The sequence below is a fragment of the Schistocerca gregaria genome, chromosome 4 (genome assembly GCF_023897955.1).
Source record: "Schistocerca gregaria isolate iqSchGreg1 chromosome 4, iqSchGreg1.2, whole genome shotgun sequence".
NCBI lineage: Eukaryota > Metazoa > Arthropoda > Insecta > Orthoptera > Acrididae > Schistocerca > Schistocerca gregaria.
This window is the reverse complement of record NC_064923.1, coordinates 53,904,815-53,920,424: the sequence shown is the minus strand read 5'-3', so window position 1 is coordinate 53,920,424 and position 15,610 is coordinate 53,904,815. Positions and strand designations below refer to the sequence as shown.

At 45.1% G+C, this 15,610-nt stretch overlaps 1 protein-coding gene across 2 annotated transcripts in view; it reads right to left on the bottom strand.

The window, feature by feature from the left end:
- Positions 1-15,610, bottom strand: part of LOC126266886 (discoidin domain-containing receptor tyrosine kinase B-like) — a 358,246-nt gene that overhangs the window by 76,135 nt on the left and 266,501 nt on the right. For both annotated transcript variants that reach the window (XM_049971552.1, XM_049971553.1), the window contains exons 9-10: positions 11,760-11,867; positions 2,384-2,833 (exon numbers count right to left, since the gene is read on the bottom strand). In XM_049971552.1, the coding sequence (XP_049827509.1) occupies positions 2,384-2,833; positions 11,760-11,867 (558 nt within the window). The remainder of the gene's footprint in view (positions 1-2,383; positions 2,834-11,759; positions 11,868-15,610) is intronic.

Genomic DNA, 15,610 nt, shown 5'->3' with positions numbered 1-15,610 from the left:
TTGTCTCCACATCCCAAAAGAAAAGAACGATTCACATTAAGTCTTCGGGTCATATCGGTTTGCGACTGTCCTGCTTCCATTCTTCTTTTAGCCCCCTGCTCCAGAGAGTCTGGTAGGCGTCTTCTTTGTGCCATACTGCACCGTCTGTGATTGTGTACACAATCGACACGCATTCTGTAGATGACAGTGCCAAAGCCGTGTCTGGCAGTCCAGATTTAGGATTTCCATGATTACCTAAATCTCTCAAGGCAAATGGCGGGATGGTCCCTTCAAAAGGCGATGGCCGACTTCATTCCACACCCTTGGCACAATTCGTGCCCAATTTCTAATGACCTCGATGTCGGCAGACAGTTAAACCCAATGAACCTTTTTCTTTCTAAGGATGACGCAAGAAGTACGTTAGCGCAGGCAAAGAGGGCTCGACCGGGAAAGAGAATTCTGGTCATATAAAACATCGGCTCCAAACCTTAGATAGAAACATCTGAGAATGTACGTTTGGAGGACAGAATTCAATTGCAGAAAACACTGGAAAAGAAGAGAATTGAAGTGATTGGGATGCGTTACTAGAGAAGGATACTGAAAATTTGGAGGTCTGATTAGATAAGAGATGAGGAGGTTCTCCGCAGCATCGGCGAAGAGAGGCACATATGGAAAACAGTGACAAGAACAAGGGATGAGATGATAGGACATGTGTTAATACATAAGGAAATAACTTCCATTGTACTAGATGGAGCTGTACGCGGTAAAAATAGTAGGGGAAGGCAGAGACTGAAACAGTCCAACGAATAAATGAGGACTGTGGTACCACATTTCGATACCACTCCACGGAAGTCATAGCAACGGAATTGTTTCTGTGAGACGCCGATAACAATCGTGCGGGATCTGGTGGAACCAATGGAGCACACCCACTGAGCCACGCCTGTAGCGATATGATACCATAAGAGCCATCCGGCGCCGTTATATAGGAGGTCCAGCGGCAGTGATTCACTCCCGTCGCACTCGCGGCCACTCGCCCACGTGACGCTACGCAGCTGCCACCTAGTCGTGCCACAGACGGCTACATACGGACAGACTCTTCCTAGTTCACATTGCGATAGCTCGGCTCTATTTCTTGTTGCATCATGCGTAATGTGCCTTCGTATATCTGGAGAAATACAAGTAAATCTTCAGTTTGCTGTACTACTTGTTCACTAACTATTTCTGATCCTGTCCAGCTTTCCTAGGACGAAAGTTGCCGCAACGCTCTGTGCGGTGTGCGTACTGTAAGACCTTCAGTACACACACCATCAGATTATTTGACTTGTCGCTCTAACGAAGTAGGCGAGTGTCAGCAATATGTCTCGTTGTCTTATCGTAGCGTGTTTATCTTCTGCCGTTAGTCAGACGATAGAAATGCCACTTGCACGCTTAGAGTAGCTGATTGACGGTGACCAACTTTAAACAGAACTTGATTAATTTTCACGTACATTTATCAAAATAATGAAAAATATAGACACTATGTAACTTGATTCTGGATGCTGTTTACAGCAAACTGAAGTTCCTTTGGTCTTGGTACGTTAATCTTATTCTCACATATCTCTGATACTTGACAAAGTGTCTATACATTTCTCTTCATGGCTACGTACAGGAATATGATAATCTTATTAGGCGCAGACTGAAACTTGACTACAGACTAATACAGACTGATGCAGACTGACTAATCGGAGGTCTGTACACTCGTTATAATACCTCGCGTGTTGAGGTATCACTGCGCGAATGTGATCCGCGAGAAGAAAAGGTTCTACGTTAGCAGCAATCTCATTGTCTGCGTTACATATTAATATGCGGATCGGAGGAAGCAGAATTTGGTCCGTCTCTAAGATGGCGCCATCTCGTAGTGCGGAGACGGACGAGCGTTGCGCCTGCGCTGTTGTGCTTAGCAGGGCGCGCTCTAGTGAGAAAGTTGTGCACGCGCTGACTACGCGGAACTACGTACACAACGCTCTGTAGCTCACCTCTCCTTACCGCTGTGTAGGAAGTCGTACACAACATTGGGTACTCGTGCTGTTCTGATATGAAGGGGTTTGCAAAACAGTAGACTCCATGATGGGCCTCATCGAACCAGATAGAAAACCAATGACTTGCAAAATATTACCCGTGTTACAATGATACTCCAAAAGATATCTAAAACTGTGGATTCCTTAGATCCAAAGTTCACAAATGGCAAGTTGACCAGTAGGATAAACCAGAATACAAGGCTTGAAAAACATGGTCCGTGGAGAGAAAAGAGGCCAACAGAATCAGAGTGACAGACATGTTGGCACAAAGGAAGGTAAATTTCCTCCTCCGAGCAGTACGCGTAGTGCTAATGAGCTTATTCGCTAGGTACCGTGCTGATACTTACCGTCGTGCATCGGGAAGCGCTTCCCGAAGGTGCCGCCCACGTCGACGAGCACGCTGCTGTAGCTGTAGTAGGGCGCGTACTTGAGGGCGTGGTAGGGCTCCTGGTAGTCGCTGGCGACGAGCAGCGGGTCCAGCGTGCCCTCCCAGGAGCGGCCGCAGCCGGCGGCCGCCGCCACCGCCCCCGCGCCGCCCACCTCCTTGGCGGAGAACGAGGCGCCGCTCTTGGCGGTGCCGGCGGCCGAGGCGGCGCTGGAGGTGCCGGTGGCGGGGGCGGCGCCGGCCAGCGTGGGCGCCAGCGCCACCTTGGCGGCCAGCGGCGACGCGAAGCACTTGCGCTGACGGTGGCGGGACACGATGAGCGAGATGGCGGCGGCCAGCAGCAGCACCAGCGCCATCAGCACGCCGATGATGACCGCCAGGTAGGTGTGCTCCTCCTCCGTCGCCGTCGACACTGCGCACACCCAGCCGTTCCGTCTCACTCCATAACGCAACCAGAAGAAGTCTTGGTTACTCTACACACACATGCAAAGTTAGAGAGATGAGCGTCGTCATGTGTCTCTCATATCACCGCAACCCAGTCTTCTCCAGACCGTTTTTCGGCTCTTCTCTATTTCGTCGTTTAAGAGGGAATACAGCAAACTAGGCCTGTGATTATGATCCAATCAAGCAAATAAGTAGTAGGATCTCAGTGCGAGAACAAGACTGCAGCCCCTGTATAGAATTTAGTGACATTCGTAAAGACGATGATGATGATGATACACTGCGGTCCCCAAGTTCAAATGGTGCAAATGGCTTTGAGCACTATGGGACTCAACATCTGAGGTCATCACTCCCCTAGAACTTAGAACTACTTAAATCTAATTAACCTAAGGACTTCACACACATCCATGCCCGAGGCAGGATTCGAACCTGCGACCGCAGCAGCAGCGCGGTTCCGGAAAGAAGCGCCTAGAACCCCTCGGTCACAGCGGCCAGCGGTCCCCAAAGTCATAAGACACCTCCAAATATCGTGTCGTACCTGCTATTGCACAGTGTACTGAAGCAACTCGAGTGGCATGCAGTAGTTGGAAGTCTCCTCAAGAAGTACTGAATCGTGCTGGTTCTACAGCCGTCCATAACTAAGAAAGTGTTTTCGGTGCAAGATTTTATGCACCAACTGACCTCTCGATTATCTCCCATTAATGTTCGATGGGATTCATGTCGCGCGTTCTGGGTAGCCGAATTATCCACTCGAACTGTCTACGAAGTTTTGAAAGCAGTTGCGAACAACTCTGGCCTCACTGTCATCCAGAAAAATTTCATCTTTCTTTTGGAACATCAAGTCCATGAATAACTTAAAATGGTCTCCAAGTAGCCAAACACAACCATTTCCTGTCAATGACCGGTTCATTTATACTGAAGGATACAGTCACTTCCATGTAAGCACGTCCCACACCATTATGGCACCACCACCAGCTTGCACAGTTCCTTGTTCGCAACTTGTGTCCATGACTTTCACCAGCTGAATTCGGGTTCCACCTGACCAAATCAAGACTTTCCAGTCGTCTGGGGATCAACCTACACTCCTGGAAATTGAAATAAGAACACCGTGAAATCATTGTCCCAGGAAGGGGAAACTATATTGACACATTCCTGGGGTCAGATACATCACATGATCACACTGACAGAACCACAGGCACATAGACACAGGCAACAGAGCATGCACAATGTCGGCACTAGTACAGTGTATATCCACCTTTCGCAGCAATGCAGGCTGCTATTCTCCCATTGGAGACGATCGTAGAGATGCTGGATGTAGTCCTGTGGAACGGCTTGCCATGTCATTTCCACCTGGAGCCTCAGTTGGACCGGCGTTCGTGCTGGACGTGCAGACCGCGTGAGACGACGCTTCATCCAGTCCCAAACATGCTCAATGGGGGACAGATCCGGAGATCTTGCTGGCCAGGGTAGTTGACTTACACCTTCTAGAGCACGTTGGGTGGCACGGGATACACGCGGAAGTGCATTGTCCTGTTGGAACAGCAAGTTCCCTTGCTGGTCTAGGAATGGTAGAACGATGGGTTCGATGAGGGTTTGGATGTACCGTGCACTATTCAGTGTCCCCTCGACGATCACCAGAGGTGTGCGGCCAGTGTAGGAGATCGCTCCCCACACCATGATGCCGGGTGTTGGCCCTGTGTGCCTCGGTCGTATGCAGTCCTGATTGTGACGCTCACCTGCACGGCGCCAAACACGCATACGACCATCATTGGCACCAAGACAAAAGCGACTCTCATCGCTGAAGACGACACGTCTCCATTCGTCCCTCCATTCACGCCTGTCGCGACACCACTGGAGACGGGCTGCACGATGTTGGGGCGTGAGCGGAAGACGGCCTAACGGTGTGCTGGACCGTAGCCCAGCTTCATGGAGACGGTTGCGAATGGTCCTCGCCGATACCCCAGGAGCAACAGTGTCCCTAATTTGCTGGGAAGTGGCGGTGCGGTCCCCTACGGCACTGCGTAGGATCCTCCGGTCTTGGCGTGCATCCGTGCTTCGCTGCGGTCCGGTCCCAGGTCGACGGGCACGTGCACCTTCCGCCGACCACTGCGACAACATCGATGTACTGTGGAGACCTCACGCCCCACGTGTTGAGCAATTCGGCGGTACGTCCACCCGGCCTCCCGCATGCCCACTATACGACCTCGCTCAAAGTCCGTCAACTGCACATACGGTTCACGTACACGCTGTCGCGGCATGCTACCAGCGTTAAAGACTGCGATGGAGCTCCGTATGTCACGGCAGACTGGCTGACACTGACGGTGGCGGTGCACAAATGCTGCGCAGCTAGCGCCATTCGACGGCCAACACCGCGGTTCCTGGTGTGTCCGCTGTGCCGTGCGTGTGATCATTGCTTGTACAGCCCTCTCGCAGTGTCCGGAGCAAGTATGGTGGGTCTGACACACCGGTGTCAATGTGTTCCTTTTTCCACTTCCAGGAGTGTATATGGTCACGAGTCCGGGAGACACGCTACAGGAGATGTCATGCTATCAGCAAAGGCACTCTCGTCGGTCGTCTGTTATAGCCCATTAACGCCAAATTTCGCCGCACTATCCTAACGGATACGTTCGTCGCACGAGCCAAATACACTTCTACTGTTATTTCACGCGGTTTTCCTTGTCTGTTAGCACTGACAACGCTACACAAATGCAGCTGTTCTTGGTCGTTAAATGAAAGCATCGGTCACTGCGTTGTCTGTAGTGAGAGGAACTCCTGAAACTTGATATTTTATGTGGATCTCGGAGTACGTAATTCTCTAACGATTTCCGAAAACGAATTTCCCATGCGTCTAGCTGCAACTATTATTCCGCATTCGAAGTCTGTTAATTCCTATCGTGCTGCCATAACCAAGAAGGAAACCGTTTCACAAGAATCACCTGTATACAAATGACAGCTCAGCCGATACATTGCCATTTAATACTTTGTGTACACGATAATACCACTATTTCGTTATGTATTTATCGACAGCCAGGTCTTCAGCGCCGGTACTAAAGTTTTATAAGATGAGTGTGGTTTAAAGTTGCGGTGCAGTATAAATTTAACTACAGACAAAAATTATAAAAAGTACCCAAAAAACAAGCCCACACACACACACACACAGACACACACACACACACACACACAAACTACGAGAACCGCCTAACTTTTCAAAACTAAAACTTGCATTTAAAAAGAAAAATGCAGTGAAGAGAATTAAAATAAAGTAGCATATAGCTGTGGGTGACTGAACGCTAGAATGAAAAGGAAGAATCAGGCCGCTCTGCAACACAGTAAAAATACCAGTCTCAAACTTCACAAAATTTTAAAAGCTTTTCGAGACTATCTCGTGAACAGCTAAAATAGATGGCAGATCCCCAAACAAATTTGCTTCTAATAGCTATATAAAATGCAGCCAGTAATAAATATCACTAATTGGTGGCTCCCTCCGCCGGAGTATGTAACCCATGTGTTAGGGAAGAGTCACTTAATCCAGCCGGAATTGAAAGGCCCAGCTGTGTAGCATTTTTACATAACGACTGCAATAAATACTCATTTCATAAATTGAAAATAGCTCCATTATATAAACACAAGCTCAGTGAAGTTATTTTGTGTACTTATACGAAGGATGGAAATTTAATAGCGGCAACTACTTATTTACATCTCGTACAAAATAGATTCGTGATTCAAAGTTTTACTAACATTCAGAGTAGTCTCCAGCATTGTGTATAGCCCGTTGCCAGCGATGTGGAAGTCGTGGGGTACTTTTAGCAGTGCCAGTTGTGTTGACACTTCGAGAGGCGCGGTGTATTGCCCGACGAATTAGTAGCAGTTCTGAAGCGAATGCCGTGAAGTGTTACCTTCAGTTTAGAAATCGAGTTGAACTCACGAGGGCTTAAATAAGTGGAGTGCAGTAGGTGGTATAGCACTTAGGGGCCCCATCAGTCAAACAAACCAGTAACAGCTTGCCTGTACGTGCTTCAGCATTGTCCTGCAAAGTGATGGTCAGGTCCTGCAGAAAGTGTCATCACTCCTATTTCTATGCTGTTCATTTTTGGAACATAATCTACGACCAGCTCGTGAGTTAAGTGCGATTTCTAAACTCAAGGAAACACATCACGGTATTCGCTTCAGAACTGCTACTATTTCGTCTGGCAGTAGATCGCGCCGCTCAAAGTGTCCACACAGCTGGCACTGCTAAGAGTACCCCACGACTTCCATATCGCTGGCAACGGGCTATACACAATGCTGGTGACTACTTTGAAGGTCAGTAGAACTTCGAAACACGTATCTATTTTTTACGAGCTGTAAATAAATAGTTGCCACTATTAAAGTTGCAACCCTCGTATAGGAGAAGAGGAAGTGCTTGGGTGGTTTTAGTCTGTAAACTGAAAGGCGAGCAACGCACTTTGTGAAGAATGTCGCCTTGCCCCAAAGAACGCTACAGATGCCGTACAGGATGTCCAAAATGTAATTTCTCTTTATGACCATAGACTAGAATACAAAGATACACGTAGTTTCTACCCATATGCTCCTTTTGCGTCAATGCTGTTAGCTATTCATATCTGTAATTCATTCAGGGTTAACGAGCATTATGAAAAACAGGCATACCCAGTCATATCTCCACACTGCATGGCCAGTGATTCATAATGAAAGCTGTGGAAGAATCTGTATAACTTTGTGAAAGACCCAATAGTTCTTTTACGCGTCGTAATGCGGTAGAGATAGTGAAAAATCGTCTTCTCGCTCTGCAGTTTGCACGCCTAGGGAAGGAAGGAAGTGCATGACCGCAATTCGGCGATCTACATTCTCTCATGCTTCTAAGCTCCACCGCTCCTTGCTTTTCACTCCTTCATAACACAGTTAATCCCTAAATACTGTTCTATTGCACTTAGATGTCGTACACACATTTAATATTTGCTCTTAACCCACTTCAATTAATAATAAACATTAATTTTATAGAATGAAAACAACGTAGGAAATAAAAGTAATTACGTTCCAAGTTGATTTATGGATGTAACTCCATCTGCACGTAAATACACTCCTGGAAATGGAAAAAAGAACACATTGACACCGGTGTGTCAGACCCACCATACTTGCTCCGGACACTGCGAGAGGGCTGTACAAGCAATGATCACACGCACGACACAGCGGACACACAACGAACTGCGGTGTTGGCCGTCGAATGGCGCTAGCTGCGCAGCATTTGTGCACCGCCGCCGTCAGTGTCAGCCAGTTTGCCGTGGCATACGGAGCTCCATCGCAGTCTTTAACACTGGTAGCATGCCGCGACAGCGTGGACGTGAACCGTATGTGCAGTTGACCGACTTTGAGCGAGGGCGTATAGTGGGCATGCGGGAGGCCGGGTGGACGTACCGCCGAATTGCTCAACACGTGGGGCGTGAGGTCTCCACAGTACATCGATGTTGTCGCCAGTGGTCGCACGTGCCCGTCGACCTGGGTCCGGACCACAGCGACGCACGGATGCACGCCAAGACCGTAGGATCCTACGCAGTGCCGTAGGGGACCGCACCGCCACTTCCCAGCAAATTAGGGACACTGTTGCTCCTGGGGTATCGGCGAGGACCATTCGCAACCGTCTCCATGAAGCTGGGCTACGTTCCGAACACCGTTAGGCCGTCTTCCGCTCACGCCCCAACATCGTGCAGCCCGCCTCCAGTGGTGTCGCGACAGACGTGAATGGAGGGACGAATGGAGACGTGTCGTCTTCAGCGATGAGAGTCGCTTCTGCCTTGGTGCCAATGATGGTCGTATGCGTGTTTGGCGCCGTGCAGGTGAGCGCCACAATCAGGACTGCATACGCCCGAGGCACACAGGGCCATCACCCGGCATCATGGTGTGGGGAGCGATCTCCTACACTGGCCGTACACCTCTGGTGATCGTCGAGGGGACACTGAATAGTGCACGGTACATCCAAACCGTCATCGAACCCATCGTTCTACCATTCCTAGACCGGCAAGGGAACTTGCTGTTCCAACAGGACATGCACGTCCGCATGTATCCCGTGCCACCCAACGTGCTCTAGAAGGTGTAAGTCAACTACCCTGGCCAGCAAGATCTCCGAATCTGTCCCCCATTGAGCATGTTTGGGACTGGATGAAGCGTCGTCTCACGCGGTCTGCACGTCCAGCACGAACACTGGTCCAACTGAGGCGCCAGGTGAAAATGGGATGGCAAGCCGTTCCACAGGACTACATCCAGCATCTCTACGATCGTCTCCATGGGAGAATAGCAGCCTGCATTGCTGCGAAAGGTGGATATACACTGTACTAGTGCCGACATTGTGCATGCTCTGTTGCCTGTGTCTATGTGCCTGTGGTTCTGTCAGTGTGATCATGTGATGTATCTGACCACAGGAATGTGTCAATAAAGTTTCCCCTTCCTGGGACAATGAATTCACGGTGTTCTTATTTCAATTTCCAGTAGTGTAGAAGGAGTGACCCATGAGGAAACTTTTCAGTTTCGATTTGAAATCACGTGGATTACTGTTACGATTTTTGAATTAGAGTGGTAGGTTATTGAAAATAGATTCAGCAGTATACTCCACACATTTTGCACAAGAGCTGAGGAAGTCCCATTCAATTGCAGGTTTGATTTCTGCCAAGTATTAACTGAGTGAAAGCTGCTTATTCTTGGGAATCAGCTAATATTGTTAACAAGAAATTACAGTAAGGAATATATACATATATATTGAGAGGCCACAATGTCAAAATAACCAGACTCGTGAACAGGGGTTGACAAGAGATTCGTGAACTTACACCAATTACTGCTCGACCCCCCCTCCCCCTCTTCTGAGCCAAAAATATACTTTTAGAATGGGAAGAGTTACCCCAAAATATAATACCATAGGACATAAGTGAATGAAAATAAGCAAAGAGGACTAATTTTGGTGTCGAACGATCACTCACCTCTGATACCGTTCGAATAGTAAAAATGGCAGTATTAAGTCTTTGAACAAAATTCTGAACGTGGGCTTTCCACGACAACTTACGATCAATCTGAACACCTAGAAATTTGAACTGTTCAGTTTAACTAATCATATGCCCGTTCCGTGAAATTAAAACGTCAGCTTTTGTTGAATTGTGTGTCAGAAACAGTAAAAACTAAGTCTTACAGTGATTTAGTGTTAGCTTATTTTCTACGAGCCGTATGTACCAGCGTCAATGCTTTCTTTCGCAGTTTCACTCAAGCTCGTTGCAAGAGAATTACTGCCGTTTCTGGGAAGCATTCTATGAACTGTTCTAGGAACAAGAATTATTTTATCTTTCTTTTACATTTTGTACTTCGTACTGTTCAGCACTCTTGCCTGAAGAAGTATTAAAGTTATACTCATAATCTTCACAATCTGTTTCCTCACTGATACTCCTCGTTGTGCTAAGCTCAGTATCGCTGAATGCCAGAGCTGATGTCACCTGGTGGACACTTCTCAAAGACATTGTTCGTAACACGTCATTTCCAGGTTGTTTCTATTTTATGTTTTTCCTATCAGCTTAATTGATAATATTACCAAAACAATCCGTGCAATAAGCAATGTTTGTCACATCTTACAGACCGAGTTACTCAGACGCGAATTTCTGCTCGTAAATCCTTACTTCTATCTGGAGTAGACGCACTTTTAGTTTTGACAATGTACATTTTCCAATTAAATTTAGTAGTGAGCCGCCTAAGTTTTCATATAGATCATAGAATCTAAGTGACTGCTGTTCAGGGGATTCAGGTAATAAATATTCCAAACCCTCTAACGTGAGTATACCGGTGTCAGACACTTGCAGTCGAACATGTCGGAAAGATCGAACATGTGGTTTTAGCGTCCTTTCGAAATATGTAGAGTTTATGTGACCGCGGAAAATTCACAAATGGAAGTAAAAGTTCAGTTTATTTCTGGGAGTATTCCAAATTCAAATTGTTTAATAATTTTGTGTCCTTTGTGGCATTTAGTGCAAATGTCATTACTGGAATAACTCATTTTTGAGTTCTCGTAGCAGTTACTTTTAATTGACAGCCTCTAAACTGGTTCACTGCTGTCCACGTCTTTGTCTTGAGTCAGTCTCTCCATCCCAACATACCTCTTAAACTCATAGATCCCAGTAATTTATCAACTAAGATTCGCTTACGACAGCACTTTTCTCCTGTTATTCCCAATACTTGATTATCAACAATATACCGTAGTCTTGATCGCGACATACTTTCAACTATCGCCCCTGAATAAACGCTGTGCTTTAACAACTTCTTCAGATCAAGTCTGTGATACACAAAACTAACACTGGTAGGATGGAACAAACTTTCATATAAATCATAGAGACCAAGACAAGTGTGTATGAGTCGAAGATGGCCGCAGACCTGCTGACAGATATTTTCTCAAAAGTAATGGAACTGATTAATCGTTTTATGTACCTCCCAGCTCATGACTAACAAACATATTCGCTAAGTCACGTAATCTCATTCTACACATGTCAGTACTCACATATTGCTCTATTCTGTATTTTACTTGTAATATACTCAGGTAATCCCGTATTTTAAATGCTTGCACGTTATCGAGCTCCCGTGTTTCTAGAGGACACCTTCCGTTACCACGCGCTCCTGTGTTTGAGGCCTCTACACTTCACATCAGAGGTAAAATTTTTCACAAACATACTCGTAAAGTGTTCACAAATTCGATTAAGGAAGGTACAGTGGGAAGCATCTACGGAGTTGAACAAATAACAAAGAGCTATGGCCTGGTTCGAGCACACTGTCCATCAGTGAGGCGATACCTCCAAAACACGAGAAGGAGAGAGGTCGGAAGTGGGTGGACATCGAGATGAAGTCACAGGGTGGAAGGAAAAGTTGGGAGAACTCACCGGGCCGGCCGCCGACGTGTTGCTTCTTGCGGTCGATGAAGACGTCGGTCTGGGCAGGCGCGTCCTGTACCGGGACCACTTCCTCCGAGAAGTTCCCATGTGCGACCACTGAAACACAAGAAGCTGACTCTCTAACTACCAATAACTTTCATGTCTATCAAAATGGTTAATAACATTGTGGACAGCATTGCAGTGCGTTTAGTGCATTGTTATATTACTATTGTACGAATGTGAGAAAAGCGTTTCTATTTATCTCGTTTATAACGGAGTACTGTGTGGGACCTGTGGAAATAAATTACAGTCTAAACAGAAGTGATTTCTGGCGTTCCCCAAAGCAGTGTTATAGGCCCTTTGCTGTTCCTTATCTATATAAAAGATTTGGGAGACAATCTGAGCAGCCGTCATCGGTTGTTTGCAGACGACGCTGTCGGTTATCGACTAATAGACTCATCAGAAGATCAAAACAAACTGAAAAACGATTTAGGAGAAATATCGGAATGGTGCGAAAAGTGGCAGTTGACCCTAAATAACGAAAAGTGTGAGGTCATCCTGTAAGTAGGCTGTTTAGGTTTTCTTATTGGTAACGCCGCATAGCGCTCGGTATGAAAGATCACTGGCTGTGCTGTGCGCAGTCTGTGTTTAGTTTGCATTGTTGTCTGCCATTGTAGTGTTGAGCTGCGGCAGCTGGATGCTAACAGCGCGTAGCGTTGCGCAGTTGGAGGTGAGCCGCTAGCAGTGGTGGACGTGGGGAGAGAGATGGCGGAGTTTTGAAATTTGTAAGAATTGGTGTCATGAACTGATATATATATATATATATATATATATATATATATATATATATATATATATATATATATATATATATATATATATATCATGACTATTAAGGTAAATACATTGTTTGTTCTGTATTAAAATCTTTCATTTGCTAACTATGCCTATCAGTAGTTAGTGCCTTCAGTAGTTCGAATCTTTTATTTAGCTGGGAGTAGTGGCGCTCGCTGTATTGCAGTAGCTTGAGTAACGAAGATTTTTGTGAGGTAAGTGATTTGTGAAACGTATAGGTTAATGTTAGTCAGGGCCATTCTTTTGTAGGGATTTTTGAAAGTCAGATTGCGTTGTGCTAAAAATATTGTGTGTCAGTTTAAGCACAGTCTTGTATAATTTTTTCTAAGGGGACGTTTCAATCCACATGAGTGCTAAAACGATCTCCTTAAACTTTGGTTACACGATAAATCAGTCTAATCAAAAAGCCGTAAATTCAACTAAATACCTAGGTATTACAGTTACGAACAACTTAAATTGGTAGGAACATATAGAAAATGTTGTGGGGAAGGCTAACCAAAGACTGCGTCTCATTGGCAGGACACTTAGAAAGTGTAACAGACCTACTAAGGAGACTGCATGCACTACGCGTCTCCATCCTCTTTTAGAATACTGCTGCGCGGTGTGGGATCCTTACCAGATAGGACTGACTGAGTACATCGAAAAAGTTCAAAGAAAGGCAGCAAGTTTGTATTATCGCGAAATATGGGAGAGAGTGTCTCAGAAATGATACAGGATTTGGGATGGACATGATTAAAAGAAAGGCGTATTTCGTTACGACGGAATCTTCTCACGAAATTACAATCACGAACTTTCTCCTCCGAATGCGAAAATATTTTGTGGACACCGACTGACATAGGGATGAACGATCACCAAGATAAAATAAGGCAAATCAGAGGTCGTACGGAAAGATAAAGGTGTTCATTCATTCCGCGCGCTATACGAGATTGGAATAATAGAGAATTGTGAAGGTGGTTCTATGAACCCTCTGCCAGGCACTTAAATATGATTTGTAGAGTATCCATGTAGATGTAGATATAGATGCAAATGTAGAACATACCGAGTGTCACAATGTTTTGAATGCTCTATGCGTTTCTACAGTCACGCCTTCATAACGATGCAGATTTCTATGCCTTTCAAATACATGGTGCTAATGTAGGCATTTGCATGTAGCTTATAGCAGGATCCAGAAAGGGATAAAAAATTTAAGAGGCGTCTTAAATATTTTATAAACGTGTAGTATTATATGCCGGCACATGTCACCCGTTGTTACACGGTTGATGACGACGCAAGAGAAAACTGAAATTTTTTGCTAATTGTTAATCAGTTCACTGGACTGCACTAAAAATTAGCAGCTGGAGTAAATAACTATTGTTAGTTTTGCACCCGACAAAGCAGACAATGTTTATATTGTAGTGCACTTCTTCCAGCTGAAATTATAACTACCTTCACGATAGGCACATTGTATCGTCATTAAGAATGGAGGAAAAACGAAGGAGGAGGAGAAAACAATGTGAGTTGTCATGTACCGCCAAGTGAATAGCAACGAATCCTGGTTTCTTCGCTCTATAGGTTTATGTGTTACAATCCGAAGGAGATGTTTTCGTCGCATACTTTTCCATAAATATTAAATAACTGATTTTAGGATAAATTTGCCACACGAGGAGCGATGTTAAACCAACTGTTAGAAAATATCAAAACTTTGGCCCTGTCCACTTTCTTTATTTCTTACCTCTCGTGTACCACTCGTACAGAAACAAACTGTGTTAAAGAAGGATAGCAGAAATAGGCCACTCGGTGTCACAGAATTTACCTTAGAACCATTAGTACCAGTTGCTTTATAAAACCGTTGATCATTTCATGAAAGTTAATTATTCTGCGGAATTACATATTATTCCATTGTAATGGTTGATTCCCATGCAATTTGAGCGTGCACTACAGACATCTAAGGTAGTAAGGCATAGTTACATAACGCTAATAAGGACACCTGTGTACAGTATTTTTAGGAGAGATAAAAAGAACGACAGAAGAATTAAAACTCTATGTCCCAGCATAAAAACAAGACCAGTCACACTTAGTGGCCTCAGCTGATAAAGTTCGGCTTCAACACAATAACCCACAACCGGCTTCAGCTGATAAAGTTCTGCTGCAAAACAATAACACGCAACCTCATTCAGCAACCTTGAGGTACATAACCATCCAGGAGTGCCGTTGTAACGTAAGCCCGATTAGCCTATATTCCTAGAAATCTGTACCGTCACAATACTTCTTTTCCGGTTAACTATCAGACAGTTTTAAAAAGACACATTCAATAGCAAAGACGCATTTCAGTTTTGATTCAAAACCTTCAACTTCAATCAAACACATTCAGGTTGTCGTCTAATACAGGGATTAGCTTTGTGTTTGGCAGTGTCATTGATATTATTGCAAACCATTCTCAGTAAGTCACATGTAAAATCCTTTATCATAGAGAAAGGATACTGCGAATTTTTCGAATGAACTTTCCTAACATTTTACGTTTCAATAACTTTTTTCGGCAACTGTCAGCAGCATCGATATACTACGAGAAATGCATGATGCACATTGTGCAATCGTATAACAGCACGGTGTGTATCACTTATTTCTCCATGTATTTTAGTTTTCGTCGCTAATCTACAATAATATTTCCAACAGAACTTGAAGGAAAAATGGTCTTGGATATTTGACTTTAATTCTACCATGTCGGTTTTCACAATGAATTCTCACAACTCGGCAAACGTTACTACAGGTTATATACACACATCAGTAAATATTTGCATGAACGCTATACTTCGACATTCATGGCACAGTAAATCAAACATTGACTCTGAAACACGTGCATATATTCATTTTAATGCGTCTGGATCACGAAATAAAAAAATAATAAAAAATAAAGAAAAAAACTTTTGTGCAACGGCAAAATCGTTAGTTTCACATCGGCGAGCAACATCAGTTCGTGGTGTAAAGTCCCACTGCTTGAATGCGGGCTTGAATTCGTCGTGGCATAT